This window comes from Mobula hypostoma, chromosome 12 (assembly GCF_963921235.1).
Source record: "Mobula hypostoma chromosome 12, sMobHyp1.1, whole genome shotgun sequence".
NCBI lineage: Eukaryota > Metazoa > Chordata > Chondrichthyes > Myliobatiformes > Myliobatidae > Mobula > Mobula hypostoma.
This window is the reverse complement of record NC_086108.1, coordinates 51,019,138-51,041,236: the sequence shown is the minus strand read 5'-3', so window position 1 is coordinate 51,041,236 and position 22,099 is coordinate 51,019,138. Positions and strand designations below refer to the sequence as shown.

The window sequence follows — 22,099 nt, the reverse complement described above, 5'->3', positions numbered from 1 at the left end:
GTACAAGGGAAGACAAGGTATAAAGAAGCTTCAAATGATGAGAGGAAACTAATAAGCTGAAGATGCCTGAAATCTGAAATAAAAACATCTGCTGAAGGAGCTTCATCTTAAAACATTAGCTGTGTTTCTCGTTCCACAGATGCTGCTTGATCTGCAGAGTATTTCCAGCATTTCCTGTTTTTGATGTTTATAACAAATATTGGATTGCAAAATACCACAGAGAACCAGCCTAATTATGAAATAATTACAGGGGAAATACAATTAAAATGAAAACAAATGGGAAGAGATAAATTGCCAACTTAAGATGAAACCTTTAGGCATACACAGTGGCATGCAAATGTTTGGGCACCCTGGTCAAAATTTCTGTTACTGTGACTAGCTAAGCGAGTAAAAGATGAACTGATTTCCAAAAGGCATAAGGTTAAAGACGACACATTTCTTTAATATTTTAAGCAAGAAAACTTTTTTTATTTCCATCTTTTACAGTTTAACAGAAAACCAAAAGGGTCCAAAGCAAAAGTTTGGTAGCCAGCTAAGTCTTTCAATTCTTGTTTGGGGGATTTTTGCCTATCCTTCCTTGCAAAAGGCTTCTAGTCCTGTGAGATTCTTGGGCCGTCTTGCATGCACTGCTCTTTTGAGGTCTATCCACAGATTCTTGATGATGTTTAGGTCAGGGGACTATGAGGACCATGGCAAAACCTTCAGCTTTCGCCTCTTGAGGTAGTTCGTTGTGGATTTTGAGGTGTGTTTAGGTTCATTATCCTGTTGTAGAAGCAATCCTCCTTTCATCTTCAGCTTTTTACAGACGGTGTGATGTTTGCTTCCAGAATTTGCTGGTATTTAATTGAATTAATTCTTCCCTCTACCAGTAAATGTTCCCCGTGCCACTGGCTGCAGCACAAGCCCAAAGCTTGATCGATCCACCCCGTGCTTAACTGTTGGAGAGGGGTTCTTTTTATGAAATTTTGCACCCTTTTTTCTCCAAACATACCTTTGCTCATTGCGGCCAAAAAGTTCTATTCAAAAGGTTCAAAGGAACATCTGAGCAAGCCTGATACATTTTGGAAACAAGTCCTGTGGACTGATGAAGTTAAAATAGAACTTTTTGGCCGCAATGAGCAAAGGTATGTTTGGAGAAAAAGGGTGCAGAATTTCATGAAAAGAACCCCTCTCCAACTGTTAAGTACGGAGGTGGATCGATCATACTTTGGGCTTGTGTTGCAGCCAGTGGCATGGGGAACATTTCACTGGTAGAGGAAAGAATTAATTCAATTAAATACCTGCAAATTCTGGAAGCAAACATTACACCGTCTATTAAAAAGCCGAAGATGAAAAGAGGATGGCTTCTTCAACAGGATAATGATCCTAAACACACCTCAAAGTCCACAATGGACTACCTCAAGAGGCACAAGCTGAAGGTTTTGCCATGGCCTTCACAGTCCCCCAACCTAAACATCATCGAGAATTTGTGGATAGACCTCAAAAGAGCAGTGCATGCAAGACGGCTGAAGAATCTCACAGAACTAGAAGCCTTCTGCAAGGAAGAATGGGCGAAAATCCCTCAAACAAGAATTGAAAGACTCTTAACTGGTAACAAAAAGCATTTACAAGCTGTGATACTTGCCAAAGGGGGTGTTACTAAGTACTGCCATGTTTTGTTATTTTGAAACTAGAAAAGATAGAAATAAAAAAGTAATCTTGCTTAAAATATTAAAGAAATGTGTCATCTATAACTTTGTGCCTTTTGGAAATTAGTTCATCCTTTACTCACTTAGCTATTCACAGTAACAGAAATTTTGACTTGGGTGCCCAAACTTTTGCATGCCACTGTAGGTGCTAAAAGGCTAGTAGATGGAGGAATAGTTATAATGAAGATTTTTATGGAAGGCATTGATAAGGTACTGTGAATACTTTGCAGGAGTAGGATTATATACGCACAAATCATTGAAGGTAGCAAGGCAGTTTGAGAAGGCTAATGCAATATGCATAATCCTGGATTTATCAATAAAGGTATAAAGGGAGGAAGTCATGCTAAAACTCTGAAACACTGTTGTGGCCTAACTGGAGTACTGTGTTCAATTTTGATTGCCACATTATTAAAAAGAATGTGATGACTTTATAGAAGGTTAAGAGGAAACTTAAATAATATTTATAAAATGCTCGGAGGCCTGGACAGAGTCGATAGTGGGAAGCTGCTCCCTTTGGTGGAAGGATTGAGAACTTACATGTCACAAATGTGAAACAAAGGGAAGGGAATTAAGAGTAACTGGAGGAAAATCTTTATTCAGTGGGTGTGTAGAATTTGGAATACACTTCGTGCAGATGTGTTGGAGGCAAATTCTATTGTTGGCTTTATAGGAAATTGGCTAAATAGGTGAAGAAAATTTTGCAAGGCTTTTCAGAAAGGCCCAAGGGCTAGAACAAGCAGGTTGTTCTGACATGATGCGCCAAATGATTGCCTCCTGTGCAGTAACAGTTCTGTAATTCTATATTAAATTGTGGTCCTGTTTCAGTATCAATGTCAAATAATATTAAAAATAAGCAAGAAATATTTGGTTTTCAGTATCATGAACAAATACAGCCATTCATCACAGTGCTTTGTGGAAGTTTTATTCAAAGTGACTCATCACATTTGAAATAAATTTTCAGAAGCTCTTGAAAATGTGATTTTTAAAATAACATAGGCTGCAGATATAACTTTTTTGTACTATTCATTAAAACTCAATTATTTAAAATTGTTGTATCATGTCAATTGCATCAAGTATTTTTAAAAGTCAAGTGCTGAATCTGAACTATGATGCATGTATGCTTTTATACAAATTCTTTTGGTTTACTCATTTTACCTTTCCTCCCCAATTTCAGTATGGCAGTTGATGGGTTTGGTCAACCAGTTAACTTACCTGGACGTCCAGTCACAGCTTATGGTTACCGTCCAGATGATCCTTACCTTTATCCATTTGGAACCAGATAAGCTCAGCCAGAGTTATTTATTAATGCTTTTGTAACATTCCTTGTACATAAACTGCAAATGTATTGTACTGTGGGTCTTTGTTTGTACTGCACTGTGACATAGCTGAGATGTGAATTACAATTATATACATAATAGTCGAATGTCCTGACTGCAATATATTAATGGTATTTGAATTATTTAATGTGTTTTCTGTTTTTATCCTTTTGAAACACTGGATTAGTCTGAAGAACGTAACTGGAACGAAGTCTCCGATACACAAACTGTAGTCTTAAATCTTTCAATTCTATAGCTAAAAATTTACTGTTTAATTTATGGGATCTCTAAAAATGTTTATAGCAATTTTACTTTTAAAGCTGTTTACTACAAATAGCAATATTTTAAATTGTTTGCATTTTGTGTAATCATTTCTGAAAAAATGTCATATTTGTAACTTTAAATAACATGAATTATGTCTAGTGGTAGGTTATTACATTTTTTTGTTTTTGTTCCACATCCATTATGATTGTTTCTATTTATTTTGCCATTTCTGCAATCTCTGACCAAATGTGGATTGAAATAAATTTTGGCACCCTTGTCTGTTTTGCATTATAGAACCCTACTAAATTAATAAATGAGAATTTAAAATAAACACAGGCAAAATCATGTATGTACTATTCTTCTCTCAGAGGTATGTTTCTGAAGTAGAACTTTATCCTATGGTTTCTTGAGCAGACAATTTGCTGGACGCATGACCCGTCATTAAAATTGGGAAAGCTTCCCAGCAGACTTACAGCATCTGCAGCTTTTTATTTTCATTTACTATGCAAGATTCTTGTTCTTTGTGTCTGAAGCAAAAGATAACTTGGCTACTTGTGGGTGCAATCATAATGTTTAGTTTCTTCCCTGTGGGAGAGAAATCTCAAGACATCTGTCTAGTTCTGCCCATAACATCTCAGCAGTGTCTTTTCTAAGTACTTGACCTTCCTTTAGTCTCAATCCACAGCTGCTAACTCTTAAGAGTTCAATGAACAATTTTACTCTGGGAAGAATGGTGTTATGTCTTTTTTACTTTGTGCTAATTAAGATAAATGGTCTTGTCACACCATATGAATTCCTTTCTAACGATAGAGGAATCCTAGTCTAAAAATTGCCAGAGCAAGTTATTTAGCATTTCTAATGTAGCAAATGGATAGTTTAGTTGTGCAAATGGCCTCCACAACCTAACTACAAATTAAGTTTTTTTGCACATGAATCCCATAAACTTGGCCTGTAAATTGTGACCATGCACATATCCATCTATGTTTAAACTTTCTACACAAAATGTGTGCAGAATTTTAAGGAGCTGTCAACTCTTTTTAGGTTCTCTGAGGATATTGCAGATGTGTTTGATGGAAGTAGATCTCAAATATGGTACTGAAAAATATGAAGCTCAATCTAGAACTGTGGAAGCTTGGGTTCCTTCACCTCTATGTATTTGGTCACCTCCACAAAACACATATTGAGACACCTCAGAGGTCAAACAATTCCAGAACAGTTGAGTTCACTGAGAAAGTTTCTCAAGGGGAAACCAAAAGCTGGGGCAAAAAGAAAATACACATTATCTGAAAACCAGAATAACTCACGATGCCTCTGCTTTGATACATAAATCTTCAGTACAAAATTTGGAATAGGATATGTAGTAACAATTCCAAGTTTTCGAGGAAAAGGAAGGACAGCTGAAAGAGACATTAAATTTCAGTAAATTAAAGTCAAGACTGAAAGATAATACAATAATTGCAATATCTAGAAATATAGTTAAGCAAGACATTATGCTTAAAACCAGTATAATTCCTTTGACAGAAGTAAACACAAGAGTATTGTTAATGTCAGTAAAACACCAAGACCAGACGTCTTGGTGTAACATATCTATATTTGGTACCAGTGTATCATTGTAAGGGAGATAAATGAGCATCTCCCAGATGATCAAATACATGGTGCTTTGTAGTTCTGACACAATAGTAATAAATAACAACTTTGCAGATGCTTATTACCATGTTAGTGTGAGACTGGTGTGTAGGTGGCTCCTTAAGACATCCCTTTGTCACATGCACAATGTTGAGTTAAAAGAGCTTACATTGTTAATTCTGTAAAGCTGTAATCGAAGATAATTTCATTTGCACTATACTGCAAACTGATGCTTAGTCTGCTAACAACTCTAAATTAGATATCTTGTACAGAAACTCTACATCCATCTGTTGTTCCCATTTCAGAATTTGATACATCTTTGGATGTGGTAATGTGAACCCTTTTTTGTTTATTTTGGTATTGTTCATTGATCAAAGCAATACATCATGCCTCGTTATGTCATGTTAGGTTTTTTTCCTGTTGTACTTGTACTATGTCAAAGCAATTATATTTGTTTTAGAGACTATCTTGTTTGTAAGTGTGGTCTTTGTGAATAATATGTGTGACTCAGAAAGGAGTTATACTGAAGTTTGTGCCTGGGTCAATCGGACCATCTACATTTTCATTCGGAAGTCCAAGCACATGTCCTTGCAGAACACTATTGGTATCAGATCATTGCAACACCCCTCTATCAATACTCTGTCTTCAATTAGGCCAATTTTGTATGTAATCTTCTGGATCATCCCACCAGTGGACATCCTGTCAAAATCATTACTGAAGTCCACGTATACAACTGCCCTACCCTTATTAATCATATTTGTCTCCTTAAAAAACATAAAATTTATGAGGTAGGACTTCCTTCAACCAAGCCATGCTGACTATCCCTAACAGGAACATGCAAATAAATTTTGTTCCTAAGAAACTTTTCCAAAAACTGGCTTATAATTTCTTGGTTTGTTCTTACTGCTCTTTATAAGCAAAGGGCAACACTGTCTATTCTTATCACAAACAAGAGAAACTGAGCCTATGGAAATTGAAAAGGGACGAGAGGGTTTCAGATTTAGATATGGGAATATCTTCCTCCTGTTTACCCTTAACTGTTCAAGTACAAGCGAGCATCAATTTTAAACACTAGGAAAAGGCTGAAACTGGAAAACAAAGTAGAATCTTGTTTAAAAAAAAACTCGATGCAGTCAGAATCTCAGATTCACTCCCTGCAAGAGCAAGATAATGGAAACAGAATCAGTTCCTTCACAAGATGAACTTTATATGCATTTGAGAGAAACTAATTTCCAGAATGAAGGTGATAACACAGGGAAATGGGGTTGGTTTAATTACTTGGACTTGCACTGAATAGACTGATCGGTCTAGTTGCATTTACATTCACGGTGATGAAACCCAACAACAGCTGCCTGAGAGGCAACTTGGATCCCCTCCAATATGCCTACCAGAGCAACAGGTCCACAGCGGTGCCACCTCATTAGCTCTTCACACAACCCCGGAACATGTGAACAGCAAACAGCATGCATCATGATACTCTCTATCGATTACAGCTCAACATTTATTACCATCATTGCCTCAAAACTAATCAATAAGCACCAAGACTTTGGCCTCAATACCCCCCAGTGCAATTGGATCCTGGACTTCCTCATTTGCAGACCCCGGTCAGTTCGGATTGGCAAAACCTTTCCACAACCTCCATCAGCACAGGTGCACCATAGGGCTGTATGCTTAGCCCTCTGCTCCACTCGCTTTGGACCTATAACTCAACAGCATATCCGTTTGCTGAGGACACCACTGTTGTGGACCATATGAAATGTAGTGATGAATCAGCACACGTGGGGGGGGGGTGAAGAATTGAAAATTTGATTGGGTGGTGTCATAACAACAACCTCTCAATGTCAGCAAGACCAAGGAACTGTTTGTAGCTTTCCAGAGAGGGAAATCAGAGGTCCATGAGCCAATCCAAATTGGAGGATCAGAGGTGGAGAGGGTCAGCAACTTTGAATTCCTGGGGGTTACCATTTTGGAGGACCTGTCCTGGACCCAGCATGTACTGTAAATGCAATTGCGAAGAAAGCATGGCAGTGTCTCTACTTAAGAGTCTGCAGAGATACGGCAAGACATCAAAAACTTTCACAAACCTCTATAGATGTGTAGTGAAAAGTGTATTGATTGGCTGCATCACAACCTGGTATGGAAACATGAATGCCTTTGAACGGAAAATCCTACAAAAGGTAGTGAATTTAGCCCTGTACATCACGGGGAAAGCCCTCCCAATCATTAAGCACATCTACATGAAATGTTGTCGCAGGAAAGCAGCATCCATCATCACGGATCCTCACCACCCAGACCATGCTCTTTTCTCACTGTTGCCATCAGGTAGAAGGTACAAGAGCCTTAGGATTCACACCACCAGTTTCAAGAACAGTTGCTACCTTTCAGCAATCAGGCTCCTGAACAAAGGGGGATAACAATGCTCACTTGCCCATCCGTTAAGATGTTTCCACAACCTTAATCCCACTTTAAGGCAGACATCCCACCTCTCCTGGAAGATCCGGGAGTCTCCCGCATATTGATAGTGGCTCCCTGACGCCTGGAAATTATATACAATATCCCGGAAATAGATTTTTTTGAGAGGGAGAGGGAGAGTGAGCATCCTGATTGGTCTCCCTCCGTGCTAAGAGTGGTTCCCAACCACCGGGCCGTGAGGAAACAATATGATTTGGCGATACGAGTCATTTACACCTTTCCTCATTCCCTGTCACGCACTGTTGAATTTGAACGCACGCGAGGTCATTACCCGCGCGTCATCTGTGTCAGCGCGGGAAGCAGATCAACTCCTCGAGCTTGTAAATGACGGCGGGCTGAAAAGTTTGTTTGACATAACATCTCTGCCGGCATTCTGCATATAAGTCAAAGGTAAATATCCTGAGATAGCCACGAAAGCACTGAAAACGTTGCTTCCATTTCCAACATCATATCGCTGTGAAGCAGAGTTTTCTGCAATGAATGCAATGAAAACTAAATTGCGGAATAGACTGGACATAAGGAACCCCCTTCGAGTATCGCTGTCTCCCCCACCCCTCGGCTGGTCCGCAAGAATATTTTGTCAATATTAAACTGGTCTGCGGTGCAAAACATGTTGGGGACCCTTGTTAGGTAGACCTATCAGTTTTCTCTGTGGGCGGGTTTTACAGTCGACCTCAAAAATAATGACAGTGTTGCTCGCTGCACTGTTTGCAACAGTGACTTTTTTATTGCCCATGGTGGGTTAAAATGTAAAAGACATGTTATAGGTGAGTTTAACAGGTGTCATTACAGCATAGCTAACGTTATTTAAACTAGCTGGTTAGCTGCTAAGGAGCTACGCTATTGCTGTCCCACGTGATGAGGCCAAACTCCCTGTAGACTTGCTTAAAGTTGTAATAGACTAAACATTATAATATAATATAAGCACATATTTTAATGTCACATTTGCTGCATATACCCAACTTGGTTTACAGATTGAACAAAATCACTAAACAAAGTATTACATACACCCTTGGAGGTTGACGGGCAGTGGGGGGGGGGATATGGTGTTGTGGGGGGGGGGTGCTACCTCCCTGAAATGTGTCTTTGCAGGGTGGGATGTCTGTTAAGGATTATTTTGTTATCTTATGTCTTTCTTATTTATTGCTATTTACTGTATTTATATTTGCATTTGCACAGTTTGTTGTCTTCTGTACTTTTGTTGATCTTTCATTGATCAATTACTATTCTGTAGATTTGCTGAGTATGGCCACAGGAAAATGTAGCTCAGGGTTGTATGTGGTGATATTTATGAAATCGGATCATAAAATTTTCTTGGAACTTTAAATATTTTAGTTCTGCCCCTTAAAATTGCTAGTCTAATGCTAAAGGCTTCAAACAAAAAATCCAGGCTGACAGGCAACTACATGGAGATGCCAACTTGAAGAAGCCTACATACTGTTAGCTGGCTGTGTTCTCCTGGGTTGCCCAAAATTCCATGCACTTACAAATTCTTAATAAGGTCACATATTCAGTAAAAAGTTTTGCACAAGCGTTAATCCCAGTACTCAAATCGATTGCATTAAGGCCGAAATTGCGATATAAAATCGCACCAAATGGATCACAGACTGTACTGCCCAACATAGATTCAATCGGACTGCAACGCCGTTCAGACTCCTTGCCTGCAGGTGGCGGTGTTTTCACTGAAACGCGCTGCGCGCGTCTGAGCGTTAACCGCACGTTGCCTCGCCTCCTCACGTGCCCGGCAGTTACCGAGTGACACGTCATCAGTGCGGGCCATCTGCGCTGATTGGCTGAGAGCCGTAGCGGGAGCTTATGGTGAAATCTGACCGCAGGAAACGACTTTGCTGGAGAAAAAGGTGGGAGGAAAACGGAAGAGAGGTAAGAAGGAAGCTAATTCAGCCCTGGGCCAAACCGTTTTCGGTAAATTAGCGGCTGGCGCCATCCTGTTTCACAGTCTTAAACATCCCGAATGCCTGTCGGACACACTCGGAGGAAAATATTTATGCTCAGCTGGAATGCGCAGTCAGCTACATGCACAGGGCGGGCATATTTATACTCAGTTATTGCCTGATAGAGTTCCCTGTGATTACTATTATGAGTTATATTTTATTTGAGTAGTTGTTTCTGATGACGTCTCGCTTCTGAGATCACAGTGAACGCTGTTGCGTCATGATGCTGCCCTGACCTCATACGACGTGGGAGCTCTCTCCTCCCCTGCTCGTCTACTTTATTCAAAAGCGGAGAAAGCGTCTTTAAATGTATCTTAAACATTAACTTTACAAGTAGTAGCACTACATCAGATTGTTTTCTTGCGACCACAATGATAGTGGTCAATAACCTTTTAAAAACCAATAGAGTGATTTCCCCCAATTGTGATTAAAAACGAATTCATAACTTTGATAGTGGATATAAAGTATTGGAACAAATGTCAGCAATTAACATTGATCCAAATTCTTAAATGTCCTTTTTTCTTTGACTTAAAAGTCATAGTCGAGTTTCTTTTTGCTCTATGCTCAAGTACATGTGTGCACAGGTGCATTGAAGGATTTACTTGACCTGGTATTAGAGGACATGGTATCAAATAAGAGGCAGAAGAAAAATAATCTATAAATTATACACCATCTTTACAGGAAAACACAATTCAAACATTGAAACCGTAAACACGAGGAATTCTGCAGATGCTGGAAATTCAAGCAACACACATCAAAGTTGCTGGTGAACGCAGCAGGCCAGGCAGTGTCTCTAGGAAGAGGTACAGTTGACGTTTCGGACCAAGACCCTTCATCAGGACTAACTGAAGGAAGAGCTAGTAAGAGATTTGAAAGTGGAAGAGGGAGAGGGAGATCCAAAATGATAGGAGAAGACAGGAGGGGGAGGGATGGAGCCAAAAACTGGACAGGTGATTGGCAAAAGGGATATGAGAGGATCCTGGGACAGGAGGCCCAGGGAGAAGGAAAAGGGGGAGGGGGGCCGTACATTTTAATTCCACATCCCATTCCCATTCTGATATGTCTATCCACGGCCTCCTCTACTGTAAAGATGAAGCCACACTCAGGTTGGAGGAACAACACCTTATATTCCGTCTGGGTAGCCTCCAACCTGATGGCATGAACATTGACTTCTCTAACTTCCGCTAATGCCCCACCTCCCCCTCGTACCCCATTCGTTATTTATTTATATACACACATTCTTTTTCTCTCTCTCCCTTTTCTACCTCTATCCTTCTGACTATACCCCTTGCCCATCCTCTGGGTTTCCCCCCCTCCCCCTTTTCCTTCTCCCTGGACCTCCTGTCCCATGATCCTCTCATATCCCTTTTGCCAATCACCTGTCTAGCTCTTGGCTCCATCCCTCCCCCCTCCTGTCTTCTCCTATCATTTTGGATCTCCCCCTCCCCCTCCCACTTCCAAATCTCTTACTAGCTCTTCCTTCAGTTAGTCCTGACGAAGGGTCTCAGCCCGAAACGTCGACTGTACCTCTTTCTAGAGATGCTGCCTGGCCTGTTGCATTCACCAGCAACTTTGATGTGTGTTGCTCAAATATTGTAAGATCACTTTAGTGCAAAGTGTTGCTAAATTGTAACGATTAGGTATTGCCTGTTGGCTCAACAGTCAAATGGTTGAAGGGAAGTAGCTCACAAACAAGAGAAAATCTGTAGATGCTGTAAATTCAAGCGTTACACACAAAATGCTGGAGGAACTCAGCAGGTCATGCAATGTCTATGGAAAAGAGTACATCGTTGATGTTTTGGGGTGAGATCCTTCATCGGCACCCTTCTTCATTGAAGGGAAGTAGCTGTTCTTGAACCTGGTGGTGCAGGACATCCTGTACCTTCTGTACCTCCTGCTTGATGATAGCTGCAAGAAGATGGCATGGCCTGGATGGTGGGATTTTTTTGATAATAGAAGTTGCCTTCTTGAGGCATAACCTCCTATAGATACTACCAGTGGTGCGGAGGAATGTGCCTGTGATGTATTGGCGAGAATCCATTACTCTCTGCAGCTTCTTGCAATCCTGCACATTTGAATTTCTCTACCAGACCATGGTACAACCTGTCAGGATATTTTCAACAGTATGTATGTATGTATTTATGTATTCATTCATTTATTTATTTGTTTGAGTGTTTAATTACAAGCTGAATCTCCTAAGAAAGAAAAAAAAAACTAGTGTGCTTTCCTTACGATTGTATCTATGTGCTGATCCTCTTAGGCTAATGCCAAGAAATTTAAAGCTGTTGACTCTCTATCACCAATCTCCAATGTAGACTGGTGCATGTTTCTGCTCCTGCCCCTTCCTGAAGTCAACAGCCAGCTCTTTAGTTTTGCTGATGTTGAGCAAGAAGTTGATTTTGTGGGATGACTCAAACAGGTGACCTATCTCATTGCAGTAATATGGCTCATTCCCACCTGTGATTCATCCAACAACTGCAGTGTGATCAGTGAATTTGAAGATGTCTTGCAGTGGTGCTTAGCCACCCAGTCTTGTTTGTAGGGAGCAGAGTAGGGAGCTAAGCACTGCAACCTCTGTGTTGATGGTCAATGAAGATGCAGTATAGTCCTTACTGAACGACATCTGCCAAAGAAGAGGTTGAGTATCTAGAGACCCGCTTGCTGAAGCTTCTTGATAAGTTTGGTGGGATAATTTTGTTGAACATCGAGTTGTAGTAAGAAAGATCTAATGACAATGATATTCCAGAATATTGTGTGTTGATCTGCAGAATTTCAATATTGGTTGCAAATTTGGCTTTTCAGAGTTTGAGCAGCATTAGATTGGTTTACAGGCATTCCAAAGTTCTAATGCCATTTATTGCAATTTAATGATGACCATCTTAAATGTATATAACTGGCACTGTTGAATTATAAAAGGAACACTTTTGAATGCAACAGATATTAGATCTTGCCCATGTGAATTCTTAGATCAGAATCCTTTATTATTGCCAAGTATGTGGACACATACAGGGAATTTGATGCTGGTTTCCCTGAGCTCTCGCTGTACAGAATCAATAGCAAACAAAACAATAGTGCAAATAATCGTGAACTATATACAATGAGGTATACCTGTGTATGTACAGGTGGACAGTTTATAATAGACTAAAATTCAAGTGTTCATAAGACTGGCATACGGAAAGAAACTGTTCTTGTACCTATTTGTCCTGGCATACAGTGATCTAAAGCGCCTACCAGAAGGAAGGAGTTGGAACAGGTGATGTCCAGGGTGTGATGGGTCTACAATGATGCTGCTTGCTCGCTTCCTGACTCTAGAAGCATATAAGTCCTGGATCGAGGGCAGCTTCATACCAATAATCCTTTCCGCAGCCCTGACGGTTCTGTGGAGTCTATTCTTGTTTGATAGCTGATCCAAACCAGACAGTGATGGACAAACAGAGAACAGACTAGATTATTCCCAAATAGAATTGAATCAGCAGCTCCTGAGGCAGGTTGTACTTCCTGAGTTGACGTAGGAAATACGACCTCTGCTGAGCCTTTTTGATAAGAGTGTCTGCGTTGGGTGTCCACTTCAGGTCCTGGGAGATTGTGACACCCAGAAATCTGAAGGTCTCCACAGCAGACACAATACTGTTGAGTATTATGAGTGCGGGGAGTACGGGGGGGCTCCTCCTGAAGTCCACTGTCATCTCCACAGTCTTGAGCGTATTTAGCTCCAGATTGCTCTGACCACACCAGAGGGCCAGCCGTTCCACCACCCGTCTGTATGCAGATTGTGCCCAGTTAATCCACAAAATATGTGACCATCTTTTGTATTAATTCATGGTTTGCATTTGCAATTATCAGGCATCATTATATCACAAACAAGAGAAAACCTGCAGATGCTGGAAATCCAAGCAACACACACAAAATGCTGGAGGAACTCAGCAGGCCAGGCAGTATCAATGGAAAAAGTACGGTCAATGTTTCAGGCTGAAACCCTTTGGCAGGACTCATTATATCCCCAAATTCGTTTATCCTTTGGCCTTTTTCTCTTGTCATGGTCATGGTCCACATGGGTACTAATGACATTGGTAGTACTTGAAAGGAGATGCTGTTGAGGAACTATGAGGAGTTCTTGGGAAAATTGAAAATCAGAACCACAATCTTTAGTTGGGTAACGTGCCAAAAATGAATAAGATTAGAGGAGTAATTTCATGGCTCATAATGTGGCATAGTAGAAATGAAATCCGATACCAGGGAAGGAGAGAGCTGTTCTGCTGTTGTGGGCTTCACCTGAATCATGCTGGGTGGGACCTGTATCCTGGCAAATTACATCAATAAAGTAGTAGACTACTCTTTAAACAAAACATGGGGGTTCTAGTCAGTAGCACTTACGTCCACTGTGATGAACTGCTTTGAGTGGTTGGTGATGAAATATATCAATTCTTGCATGATCGGACCATGAACTCTAGAAAGGAAAAGGGTGGTGGCATGTGCTTTTTTGTCACTTATCTTTGGTGCACCAACATGGCAGTATTGCCAAAATCATGTTCCATAAGAACATAAGAAATAAGAGCAGGAGTAGGCCATCTGGTCCGTCAAGCTTGCTCCACCATTCAATAAGATCATGACTGATCTGACCATGGACTCATCTCCACCTACCTGCCTTTTTTCCATAAGCCTTAATTCCCCTACTATGCAAAAATCTATCCAACCTTGTCTAAAATATGTTTACTGAGGTAGCTTCCACAGCTTCATTGGGCGGAGAATTCCACAGATTCACCATTCTTTGGAGTTTTTCCTCATCCCTGTCCTAAATTTACTCCCCCAAATCTTGAGGTTATGTCCCCTAGTTCTAGTCTCACCTACCAGTGGAAACAACTTTCCTGCCTCTATCTTTCATAATTTTTCATCATTTTATAATTTCTTTTATAATTTTATATGTTTCTATAAGATCTCCGCTCATCTTTCTGAATTCCAGTGAGTACAGTCCCAGGTGACTCAATCTCTTCTCATAGTCTAACCCCCTCAACTTCGTGAACCTCCACTGCACTGCCTCCAAAGTCAGTATATACTTCCTCTGCCTTGGAACACATACCGAATGAACACAGCCCATTCTATTTGCCTTGGGGCCTTCTCATTTGTGATTCATAGTCATACTTTATTGATCCCGAGGGAAATTGGGTTTTGTTACAGTTGCACCAACCAAGAATAGAGTATAAATATAGCAATATAAAACCATAAATAAATAATAATATGTAACATGCCAGATGGAAATAAGTCCAGGACCAGCCTATTGGCTCAGGGTGTCTGGCCCTCCAAGGGAGGAGTTGTAAAGTTTGATGGCCACAGGCAGGAATGACTTCCTATGACGCTCTGTGTTGCATCTCGGTGGAATGAGTCTCTGGCTGAATGTACTCCTGTGCCCAACCAGTACATTATGTAGTGGATGGGAGACATTGTCCAAGATGGCATGCAACTTGGACAGCATCCTCTTTTCAGACACCACCATCAGAGAGTCCAGTTCCATCCCCACAACATCACTGGCCTTACCAATGAGTTTGTTGATTCTGTTGGTGTCTGCTACCCTCAGCCTGCTGCCCCAGCACACGACAGCAAACATGATAGCACTGGCCACCACAGACTCGTAGAACATCCTCAGCGTCGTCCAACATGTTAAAGGACCTCAGTCTCCTCAGGAAATAGAGATGGCTTTGACCCTTCTTGTAGACAGCCTCAGTGTTCTTTGACCAGTCCAGTTTATTGTCAGTTCATATCCCCAGGTATTTGTAATCCTCCACCATGTCCACACTGACCCCCTGGATGGAAACAGGGGTCACCGGTGCCTTAGCCCTCCTCAGGTCCACCACCAGCTCCTTAGTCTTTTTCACATTAAGCTGCAGATAATTCTGCTCACACCATGTGACGAAGTTTCCTAGCATAGCCCTGTACTCAGCCTCATCTCCCTTGCTGATGCATCCAACTATGGCACAGTCATCAGAAAACTACTGAAGATGGCAAGACTCTGTGCAGTAGTTGAAGTCCGAGGTGTAAATGGTAAAGAGAAAGGGAGACAAGACAGTCCCCTGTGGAGCCCCAGTGCTGCTGATCACTCTGTTGGACACACAGTGTTGCAAGCACACGTACTGTGGTCTGCCAGTCAGGTAATCAATAATCCATGATTCCAGGAAAGCATCCACCTGCATCACTGTCAGCTTCTCTCCCAGCAGAGCAGGGCGGATGGTGTTGAATGCACTGGAGAAGTCAAAAAACATGACCCTCACAGTGCTCACTGGCTTCTCCAGGTGGGCGTAGACACGGTTCAGCAGGTAGATGATGGCATCCTCAACTCCTAGTCTGACCGCACTTTATATACCACCAGTGGCAGACTATAAGTAAGCACTTGCAACACTGCACAATGTCATCTGTAGACAAGAATCAGCCCATCCCGACACATTTCAAATTATAGTTGGAGACTTCAAGCAGGCTTGTTTGAAGAAAACCCTGCCCATTTATCACCAGCATATAACCTGTAGCACCAAAGATCCCAACCACACTAGACTACTGCTACACTACGAGACAGAATGCCTACCTTTCCTTGCCTAAACCGCATTTTGGTAATTTGGATCACTTGGCTGTCCTTCTACTACTTGCATACAGACGAAGCCTAAAAAGCAAGGCTCCAGAGATTAAGACAGCTAAGGGGTGGTCACGGGAGGCTGAGGAATGATAGCAGGATTGCTTTGAGTCAGTGGACTGGGCCATGTTCAAGCACTTACCTATGGATGTAAATGACGACACTGGGGTTGTAACAGACTTCATTAAAACAGCTGATGGATGAGTGGTCTGCCAGTCAGGTACTCACTAAATTTTACAGGGTCTTCTGCAATCAGAAGCCCTGGATGAACCATGAAATTTGTAATTTGCTCAGGGCCAGATCAGGGGCATTCAAGACTGGAGATCTAGAATGCTATAAGAAAGCAGGTGTGATCTCCGATCGAAGTGGAGATTCTGGACTAAGCTGGAATTGAATGCTGTAACCTCCTACAAAATTAAATGCAGCAACGTGATGGACAGCAGGGCTTCACTTCCAGATGAGCACAATGCCTTCTATGCTCACTTTGACCATCAGAACATGGATGAACGATCATGAATCCCCATATCTCTTTATGAGCCTTTGGTCTCAGTATCTGAAGATGATGTGGGCTGTCTTAAGGAGGGGGAGTCCAAGGAAAGCATCTGGTCCAGATGGGGAACCTAGACATGTACTAAAGACTTGTGCTGACCAACTGGCTGGTGTCTTCACGGTTATCTTCAACAACTTGCTTTGGCAGTGTGTGATACCCACCTGCTTCAATCATACAGGTGCCTAAGAAGACCTACCACAATAACTATCATCTAGTTGCACTTACATCCACAGTGATGAAGTGTTTTGAGAGGCTGCTGTTGAAGCATATCAGCTCCTATCGGAGTGGCAACTCAGATCCGCTCCAATTTGCCTACCAGAGCGACAGGTCCACAGCAGATGCCATTTCATCCGCTCAAAACTAATCAGTAAACTCCTATACCTGAGCCTCAATACCTCCTCGTGCAATTGGGTCCTGGATTTCCTCACTTGCAGACCCCAGCCAGTTTGGATTGACAAAAACATCTCCTTGGTCTCCATCAGCACTGATGCACCACAGAGCTGTGTGCTTATCCCCCTGTCTACTCGCTTTACACCTATGACTCTGTGGCTAAGTGCAGCTCCAACACCATATTCAAGTTTGCTGATGACACCACTGTTAAGGGCCATATCAAAGGTGGTGATGAATCAGCATACAGGAGGGAGATTGAAAATTTGTCTGAATAGTGTCACAATAACAACCTCACTCAATGTCAGCAAGATCAAAGAATTGATTGCAGCCTTCAGGAGAAGGAAATCAGAGGTCCACATAGCCTCTATATTCCTGTGCATTTCCATTGTAGACCGTGATGCAACCAGTCAGAATGCTTTGCACTGTACATCTGTAGAAGTTTGTCAGAGTCTTAAATTACATGCAGAATCTTCTTAAAGTCAAGCTGCTGGCACACCTTCTTCATCGATTGTGGTTCTTGTTTTGTTTATTTCTCCTATGAAGTTGTATAAGTATCATGCTGTCTATCTTGTGTTCTAAATTTTGTTTTGTTTTCTTCCCTAGACTTCCCATTCAGACCTTAACAGAATGTGCATTTTGAGGAATTTTTGGAGTCTCTTATGTACAGTGTATCAGACTCTATAGACAGTTCCAAACACAGTGTACTGAGGTAACCTCTGGCATTTTTATTGAATGTTCTAGAAACTATAGGCATCTCAGCTTAGCAAACGTTTGCTCTTCCTGCATAGTTATGGGTTCCTCTAATAATTATAAAAAATATAGAAGTTGAAGTTAAAAGAAACAAACTCTAAAATTTTATTTGTTTTCGTTGCTTTAAGCTTACCTGAAGATACGTCTTTATCACATAGCCTGCCAAATTATTCTAGACATATGTCACTTCCTCCTGGTAAATGAACTAAATTTCTTTTTCTCTGATCTATATCTATAATCACCATTCTTCTGAAAATTTTGCTGTGATTCTCATAAAATATTGCAATGCTTGACTTAAATTAGAACAGAAGAGTTAAGTAGCAACTGTGGAGAAGGAAATTGTTTGTGTTTTGGGTCAATGACCAGTAAATACAGACTTTAGATTTTAATATAAAATGTTTGACTGGAAACTCCGATAATATTAGCTACACAAAGCTGGCTTAATGCTGAATATTGGCTATGTTTTTTGTGGTTTTATGCATTATATTATCCAAGTTGCACAATATTTTATTTTCATGAGGGATTAATATAATGTTAGGTTGTTCAATAAATCCAAAGCTTGTCTCCCTTTGATCTGGAATCATAATTGTTCAGAAGATTTTGATATATGCAAAATATCTTAAGTCATATAATTTTGTGGTAAATCTGAAGCTCAGAAAACATTTTTGGTATTGGTTCAAGTTTTTTAATCTAATGAAGTTTATCTCCTTTGGGGAACCTTTTATTCCGCAATTCATGATGTCACTGGAGTCAAACATTATGTTGTCACAGGAAGGGAGTTCTACATAGAATATCTGTTCCAAAGTAGCTACAGTGATAAGTTCCACTCAAAGTAACAAGGGGTTCTTTGAAAAAATTCTGGTAAGTGTAAGAAAATGGCATTTTTATAGGGTTATGGAATAGTAATTCAAATATATTTCATATAGCTTATGAACTATATGATTCAAATTCAGATTAATTGATCACATGTACATTGAAATATACAGTTAGATATGACATCTGCGTTAACAACCAACACACCCACTGATGCACTGGGGAGAGGGGGGCAGCCTGCATGTATCAGCACTCATTCCATAAAACATAGGAAGAGAACTAGGCCATTTGGCCCATCGCGTCTGCTCTGCCATTCAATCATGGCTGATCCTTTCCCCCCCACCTTAACCCCATTTCCCTGCCTTCTCCCCGTAACCTTTGATGCTGCGTCCAATCTAGAGCCTATCAGTCTCTGTCTTAAATACACGCAATGACCTGGCCTCCACATGTGCCTGTGGTAACAAATTCCACAAACTCACCACCCTCTAGCTAAAGAAATTCCCCACATCCCTATTTTGAATGGACACCCCTCTATTCTGAGGCTGTGCTTGCTTGTCCTAGACTCCCCACACCACCATGAGAAACATCCTTTTCACATCTGCTCTGTCTAGGCCTTTCAACATTTGAAGGTTTCAGTGAGATCCCCCCCATCCTTCTAAATTCCATCAAGTACAGACCCAGAGCCATCAAATGTTCCTCGTATGATAAACCTTTCATTCCTGGAATCATCTTTGTGAACTGCCTCTGGATCCTCAACAATGCTAGCTCATCTTTTCTTAGTTGAGGAGCCCAAAACTGTTCACAATACTTAAGGCGAGGCCACACCAGTGTCTTATAAAGCCTCGGCATCATACCTTCGCTTTAGTATTCAAGACTTCTTGAAATGACTGCTAATATTACATTTGCCTTCCTCACCACCGACTCAACCTGCAAGTTAACCTGTAGGGTGTTCTACACAAGGACTCCCAAGTCCTTTTGCATCTCAGATTTCTGGATCTTCTCCCCATTTAGAAAATAGTCTGCACATTTATTTCTTTGACTAAAGTGCACGACCATACACTTTCCAACATTGTATTTTGTTTTCCCACTTTCTTGCCCACTCTCCTAATCTGTCTTTTCTGCAGCCTACCTGTTTCCTCAACACTACCTGCCCCTCCACCAGTCTTCATATCATCTGCAAATTTGGCAACAAAGCCACCTATTCTGTCATCTAGATCATTGATATACAGCATAAGAAGAAGCGGTCCCAACACAGAACCCCTGTGGAGCACCACTAGTCACTGGCAGCCAACCAGACAAGGATCCTTTTATTTCCACTTGCTGCCTCTTACCAATCAGCAAATGCTCTAACCCTAATGTGTAACTTTCCTGTAATACCATGGGCTCTTAACTTGGTAAGCGGCCTCATGTGGCACCATAAAACCTTAAGATATTGGAGCTGAATTAGGCCATCTCGCTCATTGAGTCTGCTCCTGAACCTCCTCTGGATGGCTCCAGTGCCAACATAATCTCTAAGATAGTGGCCTAGAACTACTCGCAATACTCTGTGGTCTGACCAGTGCCTTATAAAGTCTCAGTATTACATCCTTGTTTTTTTTATTCTAGATCTCTCGAATTGAATGCTAACATTGCATTTGCCTTCTTTACTACCATTTAAACCTGAAATTTAACTTTAAGGGAATCCTGCGCGAGGACTCCCAAGTCCCTTTGCGCCCACCCACCTGGCTTCGCCTATCACCTTCCAGCTAGCCTCTTTCCCCTCCTCTGGCACCTTTTTATTCTGGCACTTTCCCCCTTCCTTCTCAGTCCTGAAGAAGGGTTTTCTTTTCCGTAGATGCTGCCTGACCTGCTGAGTCCTCCAGAGTTTAGTTTGTGTTGTTTTAGAAAATAATCTGTGGTTTTATTACATTTAGCAAAGTACATGGTCATACACTTCCCTACACTGTATTCCATGTGCCATTTCTTTGTCCATTCTTCTAAGCTATCTACGCCCTTCTGCAGACTCCCTGCTTCCTCAACACTGCCTGCACTTCCACCTATTTTTGTATCATCCAAAAACTTGACCTGAAAGTCATCAATTTCATCATTCAAATCATTGACATAAAACATGAAAGGAAGCAGTTGCAACACCTCCCTTCCTTGGAGCACCACTAGTCACTGGGAGCCAACCAGAAAATGCATCCGTTGTTCCCATTTTTTGCCTCTTGCCTGTCAGGCAATTTTCTTTCCATGCCATTATCTTACCTTTTATACCATGGGCTCTTATCTTGCTTAGCAGCCTTATGCACAGCACATTGTCAAAGGCCTTCTGAAAATCCAAGTAAACAACATCTACTGATTTTTCTTTGTCTTTTCTTCCTGTTATTTCCTGAAAGAATTCCAACAGAATTGTCAGGCCAGATTGCCCCTTAAGTAAACCATGCTGACATTGCCCTATTATCATGTGCCCCCAAATAACCTAATTCTCATCCTTAATAATGGACTCCAACAACTTATTAACTACTGAAGTCAGCTAACTGGCTAGCCTATAATTTCCTGTCTTTTTGTCTGCTTTCCTCTGGAACCAGTGCAGTATCTAGTGATTCTTGGAAGATCATTACTAAAGCCTCTGTAGTCTCTACAGCCAATCTCTTTCAGAACCCTGAGGTATAGTCCATCTGGTCCAGGTGACTGACCTACCTTCAGACCTTACTGCTTCCCAAGTACCTTTTCCTCAATAATAGCAACTGCACTCACTTCTGGCCCCTGACACTGTCACATTTCTGGCATACTGCTGGTATCTTCCACGTTGAAGACTGACACTAAATACTTAATAAGTATTCATCTGCCATTTCTTTGTCCCCCATTACTACCTCTCCAGCATCATTTTCCAGCAGTCTGATATTCACTCTTGCTTTTCTTTTACTCTTTATATATCCCCTTTCATATTATTGGCTGCCTTGCCTTCATATTTCATCTTTTCTCTCCGTATTGCTTTTTTAGTTGCCTTCTGTTGGTTGTACATTTCCCAATCCTCCCTCTAATACTTTTGCTATATTATCTGCCCTCTCTTTTGTTTTTATCAGTTTTGCTCTTGTCAGTCATGTTTGCCTCATCTTTCCTTTACAAAACTTCTTAGTGATGTATCTATACTGTGCCTTTCCAAATTGCTCTCAGAAACTCCAGCCCTTGCTTTTCTGCTGCTATCCCTGCTATTGTTACTTCCAACCAACTTTGGCCAGCTCTTCTCTCATGCCTATGTAGTTCCCTTTACTTCACTGTTCCAGCGCCAACATTGCATACTCTCAATGTTCAGCAGAACAACACAAGCAAAAGCAACAGCAACAAATAGTGACCCTTCCCCACCCTCCTCTCACCAGTCCTTCTGACTCCCAGGACGGATAGGCTTCCAAGCCTCCATTCCTTGACCCTGGAGTCTCAGGCTTGCAAACATCGGCATCCAACTTGAGACTTCTCTGTCCTCTGGGTGTCTACCTTAAGACTCAATGATCATGGATTTGACTTTCGGGTGTCGACTTCTTGGCTCCCATGAACTTCCAACTGTGGTGACCTTGGAGTCACCAGCACCGGAGACTTCTTCAGGCCTCTACTTCTGGACTTTGACTTTCAGGCTTCTGCTGAGCTCTGGACAGCGACCATCAGCTTTGCTCTGAAGGCTTTAA

At 41.3% G+C, this 22,099-nt stretch overlaps 2 protein-coding genes across 6 annotated transcripts in view; both read left to right on the top strand.

Moving 5' to 3' along the window:
• kifap3a (kinesin-associated protein 3a) overlaps positions 1-5,348 on the top strand; it is a 250,021-nt gene extending 244,673 nt beyond the window's left edge. For both annotated transcript variants that reach the window (XM_063064071.1, XM_063064072.1), the window contains one exon: positions 2,863-5,348. In XM_063064071.1, the coding sequence (XP_062920141.1) occupies positions 2,863-2,971 (109 nt within the window). In that variant the 3' untranslated portion in view covers positions 2,972-5,348. The remainder of the gene's footprint in view (positions 1-2,862) is intronic.
• A 3,780-nt stretch (positions 5,349-9,128) lies between these two features.
• The window catches only part of odr4 (odr-4 GPCR localization factor homolog), a 95,846-nt gene continuing 82,875 nt past the window's right edge, over positions 9,129-22,099 (top strand). For 2 of the 4 annotated variants that reach the window (XM_063064068.1, XM_063064066.1), the window contains exons 1-2: positions 9,129-9,247; positions 17,478-17,583. The gene's annotated coding sequence lies outside the window, so the exon portion shown is untranslated. Of the gene's footprint in view, positions 9,248-11,424; positions 11,450-17,477; positions 17,584-17,752; positions 17,821-22,099 lie in introns of those variants that run through there. The other 2 variants (XM_063064070.1, XM_063064067.1) reach the window with 2 other exon arrangements.